At 37.7% G+C, this 10,540-nt stretch overlaps 1 protein-coding gene and 1 non-coding gene across 4 annotated transcripts in view; both read right to left on the bottom strand.

Annotated features, from left to right (window-relative positions):
* Window positions 1-3,325, bottom strand: LOC101309416. Of its 3 annotated transcripts, none has more exons than XR_185490.1 (4): window positions 2,482-3,325; window positions 1,851-1,900; window positions 1,502-1,612; window positions 1-853 (listed from the first exon to the last, which is right to left on the bottom strand). It is a non-coding gene; the product is annotated as an uncharacterized LOC101309416 (transcript). The 3 variants fall into 3 exon arrangements; XR_185491.1 differs by having other exon boundaries at window positions 1,502-1,591; XR_185492.1 differs by having other exon boundaries at window positions 1,502-1,586.
* A 1,867-nt stretch (window positions 3,326-5,192) lies between these two features.
* The window catches only part of LOC101293745 (uncharacterized CRM domain-containing protein At3g25440, chloroplastic-like), a 5,536-nt gene continuing 188 nt past the window's right edge, over window positions 5,193-10,540 (bottom strand). The window contains exons 2-5 of the mRNA XM_004309792.1: window positions 10,112-10,537; window positions 8,768-9,169; window positions 7,509-7,811; window positions 5,193-7,173 (exon numbers count right to left, since the gene is read on the bottom strand). Of these exons, the coding sequence (XP_004309840.1) occupies window positions 7,512-7,811; window positions 8,768-9,169; window positions 10,112-10,537 (1,128 nt within the window). The 3' untranslated portion in view covers window positions 5,193-7,173; window positions 7,509-7,511. The remainder of the gene's footprint in view (window positions 7,174-7,508; window positions 7,812-8,767; window positions 9,170-10,111; window positions 10,538-10,540) is intronic.

Here is a 10,540-nt window from a genome sequence, read left to right as displayed (position 1 = left end):
ATATATATATACACACTTTAATAGCTTAAATTTTATTTTTACCAAAAAAGAAAAAAGAAAAAAAGAGAACAATAAAGGATGCAAGGTGCATCTAGCCACAATACTCACCAGCGAGCTAGGTATACGATCGAGGAAGAAAAGAATAAGCTGATTACATCCTAATTCTCACAAAAGTCATATCAACACCTAATTTTCACTGAAACTAACTATACATATCAAATTCAGGTCGGAACGATACCGGTTTTTATGTTTTTGGATGTAATATGCAAACCCTAGTGAATACGTGTATGAAATCACAAATCATGTTATTAGTGACATTAAGTTTGTGACAGATGTTACAAGCTTTGTTGTTATATTTATTACATATATCATATGTATTGTATATATCATATGGAATTGAGTTCGTGATCCAAATCGCTTTGGAGAATATTAATATCTGCATAGAGTAATAAATGATTGAGTTCCATTATGTAATGGATAGTTTTTTTAGTTAGCACTCACAGATGAGGGGATAAGGGATATTGACATATCAAAGTAATGATGAGCAGCAGAAAAAGGTGAATAATTAAGATGAAGGTTGCCCTCAATTTATTAGGTTTACCTCCTGGACCTATTTTCAGGTTCTTTTCTGGGAAGGGTCGTTCAGCCTGACTCATTTGTTCTCTTTCTTTCAGATTGTGGTGTTCTGCTGTTGCAGTAGCTGGTTCGTTGTTTGCAGTGATGCTCCTGACTGGTAAGGAAAGGCTACATTCCTGAGCCTATATTTTGAAAGTAGTAGTAAGACAGCTCAACATAGAACTACCGTTTGCTTCAGGAAGGAACGGTGATAACAGAGCAACCTGATAAAAGAAGCCTTGAAAAGAAACAGAATCATAAGCATCTATATAGAAGCATATATCAACAATATGTAAGTACCAAAAGGAATTAATATTAACATCATAACAGCTAATGCAGGGTCTCAGCTTTCAGAATTTCAGCTTCCAGTTTCAGTTTTGCAGTGTTAGAATATTGTACCAATGCATTTGATCAGCTTCAATCACATTCGGGCAATGCATAATGCATACATTTACGATAGCACATTTACAATAGCGCATTTACAACAGAGTGAACTTAGATGAAAATGACCACATCCCTTAAACTATTAGGAACCCATATGACTCAGAAGCAGGTACTAATGAACAATGAAAACAAAATATCAAAGAGATACGTCATCGAAGCTGCTTAGATGAAGTATTGGAAGTGCTAAACCTTGATAGATTATGGTGGCATGCTTAGGAATACAATAAGAAGAAACATCCATTGATCAAAATTAACTTATAGAATACTGCTAACCAAGTTCATGGAACATTTAGAATTTGAAATGTCACTGTATTCAACCAATCAAAACAACTATTTAACATGTCCCAGCTCTAGCAGATCGGCCTATCTCTGCAACCGCAAGTCAGAATTTCTTTTACAGAAGAAAAGTGTTAACCATTAATACAGCACCCGTAGCACTAACCTGGACATCGTATTCGCTTTCCCAGCTCCCTTTTTTTATTCAGACCTCCTCTTCTTCCTCTAAGCAGAACAATACGCGACCGAGTCTGTTCTGCACAACCCGAACAACTATCTAAACTACATCAAATAGTCACATATTATTACCAACCGTAAACCATATCAAATTGTTGGTGTGAAACTAAAGTAAGAAGAAAGACTATCTTCAAGGAGAGGTCTGTGTGATAAAGCAAAGGTGAGTATTTACAACTATAGGAAGTAGTTGACAATATGTATCAACTGTCATCCCAACTCATACAAAACACAATAAATAAAAGTTAATGAAGATGAAGATCAGTTTGAGACAGACTCACCTGCTCCAATATATAACTCCGAATTATACAGCTTGCCTAAGAGCACTTACCTGCAAACATAGAGAGAAAGTAAATATCCATTAAATTAATTAACTGAGGAAATTGAAAGGGGAACCAAAACATGGGTTGATACTTACCAACATACCCAAAAAACTCAAAGTAACAAATGGAGCAGTAATAGTCACACACAATTAAAAAAAGCACGAACACATTAGCCTATACACATGAAAAATAACTAAACAGACCAGCTATGTAAATATATATGTACAGATGAGGACCTTGAACCTCAGATTAGGAAAGCGAATATGCAAAGAAAAAGAAAACCTGATATTAGCAAAACTGGTGAAAAGGTAGGCAAAAAAAAGGAAATAACTGTGTCAGTCATAGCAAAAGCAATATCAAAGACGAAAGAACCCTAATAATCATATGCTAGGAAGATAGAACCCTATGGAAACAATACAATAATAGGATTCCCTGAATACATTCCGGGGAATTCAACAGTATGAAGAAGATCTGGGAACTAATGCAAGCTTGAACCCGTGGTTCTTTTACTACCTAACCAAGAACAGTGGAGGAAAAAGAGGATACGAACCAAGAAAAGCAGCTGCATGTTAGGAAAATAACCATTTACCTGCGCAAATACTTCTACAACTCGAAGTCGTTCCAAAAACTCTGTTGCAACCTGAAGCGCCATGAAAAATCAATGGAAGTTAATTCAGCAATAAAAATTCAACAACAGACACATTAAATTAAATAACTACATCAGCTTAATCACAATATCTTGAATAAAATGCATGAGCATTGCAACCTTGTATAGGTTAGACACACGGCGAGAACATTCTAACAGTCAGTAATTGGGTTGTATTACAACTTATTTGTATTATCGCAAATCCCCTTCTCATATACAACAATTGTATAACAACCCACAGTCACAAAATTTCAGAACTTTCTGAATTCACTAACTTTCAGAAATTTTTGAATTCACTAACTTTTTGCATCTGAACTCATGATGCAAAGCTGTGATTTTCATTTCTCAAACATTGAAACAAAGTCACACCAGCTGGCATGAACAAAGCACTCCCGGAAACTAATCTTAGACTAAGAACAAAACTGAGCATTTAAGCACTATTTTGAAGTCGGATTGCTACCAGTAACAAACATAAGAATTTGAAATAACTCGTAACTAAATTTCTACATATCTCTGTGATCATCAAAACGATAACCTCAGCCCCACCCTGATCATGTACCTGAACTCTTACAAATCTACAGGTCCCAACTGTCACCTACCGAATTCCAAATCATCCACAACTCATCAGAAACCAATCACAAATCCATGATCCAAACATAACTCACCATTTTTGTTGCAAGTAAATAAAGTAATACCGCTATTGGATATCTGCAATAGCTGAACATAATAGCTGAACAATAAATTCCCACAGAAGCAAAACAAACTCAGAGGAATGATGATAACCCCTCTAACTTAGTTTTTTGGCATATCAGATCAAATAACTCCGGTTCCAGTCGAGGCTGAAGATGAAGAAATTCCTGAAGAAGAAGCAGTATGTAGGATTTGTCTTGATGAATGTGAATAACATAAGGAAGTAAATTAATCCCCATTGTTGTATTTTTAAGGTTGATCCTATTTACTTATCAACATCAATAGCCAAGCAAGTTCACCCCTAAAGTAATGCTTTGGTAAATGAAAATCAGCAATAAGAACAAAAAGACAATAACAAATAATTCTGAGTGCAGAAAAGTGACCATGCAGGCACTAACAACATCTTAATCTTGAGAATATTAATCTTCAATTGAGCATTGAGAGTTGAAAGAGGAGCATTCTATAACCAATCTACGAAGAGAAGAGAAAATAACGATCACTTTCTTTACTGTGACTTGTTCTGAACATAGATTTTCTGTCAAATTAAACATGAACAATAAGAATACAGAGGTACCATCTCCAGCTTGTTACCGGTTTTCGCAATTAATACAAAAGATGGGCAAATTATAAGCAGATTAAAATTGAATAGGGAAACCTTTACCCAGCAATTGGTGTTGTCGATGATGTTCAGGGGAAGCTAAATATGAACCAAAATAGACTCCTGTATCTCCTGCATGATAAAGCAGATGCAAATATCAGTCAAACCAAACATCCAACACCTTGGACTAAAAACACCTTGAAATAAAAAGACAGATGTGTTGAAGACCTACCGAAATCGAAGAAGAAACAAAAACGGCGAGAGAGCCTGTCAACAGAGCGTGAGAAACGATGGAAAAGAGGCCAAAATGGCACCTGCTGGGCCCAAAATGGGATGATTTCGGTCCGGGCCAGATTATATATTTTGGATCATCGTTGTTTCGATTATGGTTGATTTCCTTGTAGGAGAAATGTACAAGTTATATATCGGCCCTTACCTCAATTTCTTTGAAGCCTTTTACACATATGCATGGCAACCATTTTCTTGCTCTATTGCATGACAAAAGTGACCAAAGAAGAAGTAGCTAGCTATATGTCAAAGTTGCATGTCAAAGAGCATTTAATTGTGTCAACCTTCTTGTAAAGGGAAAAAAGGAAACAGTGAAAACACTACTTTGGAATGTGTGGTTAATATTCTGAATGTCTGATAACAAGGTTAGTTGTTCTTTAGTAGTGGTAACTACTCTGTATGGCTAGCTAGCTATATGTCAAAGTTGCATGGTCTTACTGGTTGGTAAATTCTGTTGTTAAATTTTGTCACCGTTGCTTTGAATTTGGTCTGCAATGCTGCTGATGCTTTGAATTTGATATGCAATGTTTGCTGCTTTGTATTTGATTCTCTAGAGTTGAATGATGTAAAAGTAAAGTAAAACAGTCATAATACTGTTTGGGCCCGAACAAAGACCGAAAGCTTGAAAAAAGGTGATTAGGTCGGGTTCAGTCGGGTTGAAAAATTAAAAAGACCCGACTCGACCCGACCCGAATTTTTCGGGTTTTGGGTCGATCACATTTAATAGGATTCAAATCATAATCATCGTATTACACTACTTCTCCCATATTCAATTGAAGCCAAATATATACCAATTATTCCAATATCTCAGAACACATTTCCAATACCAAAGCTACCAAATCACACCACCCTATAATTAAGGATGCCAACATATAATTCAAAACCCAATTTCCATTATCCGAACTAGTTCAGTACCACCCACCTACTTGTACAATAAGACTTAGATATTGAGGTGATCACGTCATCAACTAAATCTCAAGCAATCAATCAATCACCTATTAATAATCACACACCATTCCTCCATGACGTAAAACCCCAATTTTCTCATTTCTCATAACACTGAGTCATTGTGTTTAGACCATAGCAAACAATTCCAGAAATTACAAACACGCACCAAAAGCATTCAACTTGCCTTTTATCAATTCAAGAATCAAGTTCCTAATTTGCTCTCCAATGATAAACACAGTAGCTAGGAACGTTGCCTTCAACGATAAACACACATCTCAAACTGAGTTTATCTTCAGATATCACCATATTCACTCAAATTTCTGAAACCATAATGTGTTTGGTAACATGAGGATCATACGAAGTATAGGTATATTGGATCAACCAATATAATGTGTTTGGTAGAATGAGGATCATACGAAGTATAAAAATATTGGATCAATTACTCTCAATCAGCTAGAACCTGGCTGTGTCACTCTTCAAACCCAATACTCCTTAATTCATCATGAACCTTATCATCCCACCTTTCATGTTTAGCAAAAGCATTGGGTAACAGAGCACATTCCATTTCTCGCTCTCTCATTATTCAAGAGTCCTTGTCTAATTCTCTCAACCATCCTCTCATTCCCATGAATTTTGAAAGCACCAAGTACCTGCTCATCTAACACAACCAGAAGCTTCCACATGCAATTCTTAAAAAGCCTCTGCTTCCTCTAAGAGCCCAGCTCGACCATACATATCGACCAAACAAGCATCATTCTGTGTTTCAAGGAGATTCCAGTGAACTTTCTTCATAGCATTGAAGAACATCAACAGTTGCTTTACCAGGTTTGCATCACTGCATGCTGTTAACAACCCAAGGAAGATTTCAGTATCAGGAGAAACCCCACTGCCTAGTTCGGGAAAAAAGCAGTATGGTCAATTCATGGCCATACAGCTTATTGTTGTGACGAAATGATATATTTGCACTACAGGGTCTTAAAAAGGGAAAGACCCGCACCCAAATGTCCACCACACTTGACGTTCATGTTGATCAAGGCATCTCCAATTGTTACTCACCCTGAGATATGGCAGTGTACTGATAAAGGAATGCACCTGCTGGTCTGAACTCAAGGAACAAACAGAAGAACATGACGTTGACAATTGTAGCATCATTCGGCTCAGCTTCCCACCCTGCACCAGTTGTTGGAATAGTGTCATTGCCTCCTCAAATAAACCTCTATGTGCATAACCACCCCACCATACTAGTCCAAGAAACCACATCTCTCTTGGGCATATTGACAAACATGTATCTTGAAGCCGCTGAAGACCCACATCTCTGATAAAAACCCAACACTGCATTGTCCAAAATAAACTTACTCTAATGTAAGTTCCTCAAACAATGGCCATGGAACAGTTTTACCAAACTTGAAAGCTCTTAAACTAGAGCATGAAGATTGTCCAAAATAAAGTTACTCTAATGTAAGTTCCTCAAACAATGGCCATGGAACAGTTTTACCAAACTTGAAAGCTCTTAAACTAGAGCATGAAGACAAAACAGTCACAAGAGTAGGCTGAGTAGCAATATTGGGTTCTAAGTCCATGGATATAAACTTAACAATTGCTTCCTCTACAATCCCACAATTGGAAAGACCCAAAATGATCGAAGTCCAGGAAACTATATCCGGGATCGTTACCAAATCAAAAACACCGGTAGCAGAAACAATGTAATTTGAATTCCACAAAAATGGGGCAAAGAGCTCTGGATGAAGGTATCAGATAAGTGACTGAAATTTTGTTGGCCTTTATGGAATGCATGGAGCAAGCAACAGGCCTTGAGAGGATAAGTGAATGTGTGGTGACTATGGGAAGTTCGGTGCTGGAGCAGATGTTTTATACAGCAAAACAGCATTTTGTGGTGCACAAGAGTTTGCTGAATATCCCAGCCAAGGGTTTAAAACTTCAGGTTCTGGAATTTTGATGAGCAGTGCATAGATTTGGTATAGTTGTCTCATTGTGTAAGTGTCAGGCAACTATATGCCGCCATGTCATATACTTGTTTTGGGTACCTTGCTTCTGAATGATTCAAATCATCTTCCGATGGGCACTCCAAGCAATAAGTCCAAAAAGACTTCCTACATCAAACCAGACATGGGAACGTGATTAATGTCCGCAAACTGAAACAACACAACATTCCCAGATCTCAAATACGGCAATATTTTAATGAACTCACATCAGGACCGACCAATGACTCATGAAATAAAGAAAGCATATTTTATGGAGAGACCAAAACAGACCATGGGACAATTTTGAACATCCCAAAAATTAGATATTTTCAGTTTCAGATCCATTGACCAAAAGGTTTAAAACTGGAAAAATTAATTTCTCAATTTCCTGGACCCAAAAGTGAAAAGATCATCCCACTTCCAAGATGCATGCCATGTCAGCGTATAGAGTCTGATTCACTTACTGATCAGTTGTCATCTTCAAAATTTTCAAACAGTTCTGAATCTGAGGAGTCTGATTCTGTCTCAAGAAGACCTTTAGAAAAGAAATCACTAGCAGAGTCTAGAGTTTGGTTTTCTAGTAATTTATGTTTCTCTGATGTCTCGGTTTCATTTGTAGGACCATCCAAAACTGAAATGGATTTTTCATCATTTGGGTCACCATAAAGCGCATTGTGCCTGTAATAGAGCTCCAATTCCTTCTCAGCAATAGCAATGAAGTTCCGCACAGACTCAAGAGATTGCTCATATTTGGATTTCTCCAGTGCCTGTTAAGAGGGAAAAATAAGCTCAGTGGTATGAGAAACACAAAAATTTCAACTTCCATTAGCCATGCAACTCACATAAAAAATAATCTAGAATTAAAGTTCAGATAAAAGATATTCACAAAGCAACAGCAAATATCAGATACTAACAAGTTCAAACATCAAGCTTGGAAAAAACATTTTTCAGGAAAACTTTCTGGAGGCATGCAGATAAACTGGAGACAAAGCAGCATTTATGCATCTGTGTTTGAGCCACATCAGAATGATTGAGGAGGTCAAATATCAATGAGCTGGCAATCATGGTTCAAGCAAATAAAAACTCATGACTAAGGTCGGGCAATAGGCGGCTATCGACAAGCCAAAGTGGTGATCAGGCCCCTAGGGGGTTACACATTGTGGCTTACAGGCATGGGGCCCACCCACAAGGTTTTTGCCACTAAATACTATCAAAAGTAGGAGATTACTATATATAAATGAAGAGGGGAGCACTAGTTGATGCAATGCCAAATGATTTTAATGAACCTGAATACATACTCAGCTTCCCAAAAACATTCCAATGACAATTAAATGACATTATGTAATGAAAATAAAATATCATGTTGTAAATTGAAAGAAGATAGACATATGTCAGAGAGATCAAGAGACCATGAGAAAACAAGACAATAGGTTTGACAATTTGGGAGCTATAGGTGCTGGCTGTTGGTCAAATTGTTAGGCCTTCTGTATTGTCGGTCGGAACCTAAATTAGGAAGAGCTGCTAGAATAGTTCCAATTATACTATGCCCGAGAAGAAGAAGAAGAAAAAAACTAAATTGGAATAGATCTTAGAGCAATACCAGTGCAGTGGTTGTCATTGTTTGAACTCAAAAGACATGCCGTGATTTGGAGCTTAATATAGTATAGTTTTATACAAATAAAAATAGTCACATGAAGCATTTGTAGAGAAAGTTAAAACTCACCCTTTTCTTTGATAAAGTATCTACAGGTGACATTACTTCCGGCTGCACATAGTTCTTTCCTCGATAAAATATTATGGTATCATCTCCAACTATCTGAATTGGGGTTCCCCCACTCAGTCTAGCAATTTCTTGTGCAAACTCATGTACTTGGCCAGGCTTACACAGCTTGCAAATAACCTTCACCGTTTCATGTTTCTTCCAATGCATATGCATATTGAGAATAACACCTCCGAAAATTCCTCGTCTGCCAATCGGGGCATAGTTTGACTTCTTTTGGGCCATTTTCTTCACATAAAACCGCTCCTCACCTGTCAAATAATTTGGTTGTACCACAGGACCCTGAACTTTTGGAATTTCATACCGCTTAAGTCTCTCAATCAGCAAAGCCTCCTTAATTCTGGCCTGAAAAAGAACCAAAAATAGAAAGGAATGACTATAATTATTAAATAAATGAACAATAATCTTGACAAGAACAGTGGCATAAGATAGATTTTGAAAGAATTACAAATGCAATCGGGAGAGGGGGGACTATATCTGTTATTGAAAGCACTGAAAGGCTGGTTTCACAATGTATCAATGACTTAGAGGCCTACCAACCACGCAAACAAATGAGTGACAATAATATGAATGAAGAAACTTCTTTGGTGGCTACAGGGCTATGATATCAGGCAAACTTCAAGGGGGATAGAAAGCACGAATAAAAAACCCTGATCATGGGTATTCTTTCCAAGTCCAGATTGGGTTCTGAGTTTGGGGTGCGCTATTTTCAGCAACCTCCTCCACAAGTTGTTAATGCTGCTCTTGATGACTCGTGTGATATTGCTAAGTTTAGGAATGTAGCTTGTACTACTTAGTTGTTCTTCTTTTTCTTTGTTTGGGTCCCTTGGCCCTCATGTATCCAAAAAAAAAAAAAAAAAACCCTGATCATGGCAAGAGAAACATGCATGCAAAAAATAAGATAATATCAAAGCAGCTGATGATAGTTACTCGCCCAAGTGAAATTACGTAAGCTAATCATAATTTGCAAGTTCCCTATTTCAGTCTACTGGTAAGTAGCTTCCAAATGCAGAGAAGCGTTATACTACCGTATCTATCTTCCAAGACCAAATGATTTTGTAATCAATTGATAAAAGCTGGGATCGTGTGTAATGAGAGAGCATAAATACAATGTACCATCTTCTGTAAACAATTGGTCAAAACATACGCCAGTGTTTAATTGGATCTAAACCAACAGGAAACCTAGGTGGTTCAACCATTTCCCCCATCCAAACCCATAAGCAAATATAAGATAGAGAAATGTGAAAGGATATGTGATGCAGAGGAAGCCAAACAAAAGCCTAGTACCTTTTCAAGCTTGTACTTGATTTTTTCGTCAGGAGCATTAGCAAACTTGTGGCGTTTCTTCTTGATACCAAGCCGACGAGGGTCCCTCTTATTGGCTGCTTTCCTCTCCTGCTTCTCCCTCTTGCTCTGAATCTTGAACCTCTTCTTGGTCAACCACTTGTGTTTGTTGGGAGGGTCAACTTGATACGTCTCAAACTTGGGCTTACCCTCTGATATCACCAATCTCACCGACCCATGGCTCAGGTTCCTGAATGACGACGGGTTTGGTACGTTTGGCAAGCTGTGCCCACCAACATGGGATACGGGAGAGAAAGAGTACCTTGGAATTCGAGAGAGAACAAGTTCGGGTTTTGGGAGGAGATGACTTGAGAATACAAGATGCTCGGCCAAGCGCAGCTCTTGCCATTTCACTCTCTCACTCTCTCTCTC

The sequence above is a fragment of the Fragaria vesca genome, unplaced genomic scaffold, assembly GCF_000184155.1.
Source record: "Fragaria vesca subsp. vesca unplaced genomic scaffold, FraVesHawaii_1.0 scf0513070, whole genome shotgun sequence".
NCBI classification, from domain to species: Eukaryota; Viridiplantae; Streptophyta; class Magnoliopsida; order Rosales; family Rosaceae; genus Fragaria; species Fragaria vesca.
This window is presented reverse-complemented; position numbering and strand designations above follow the sequence as displayed.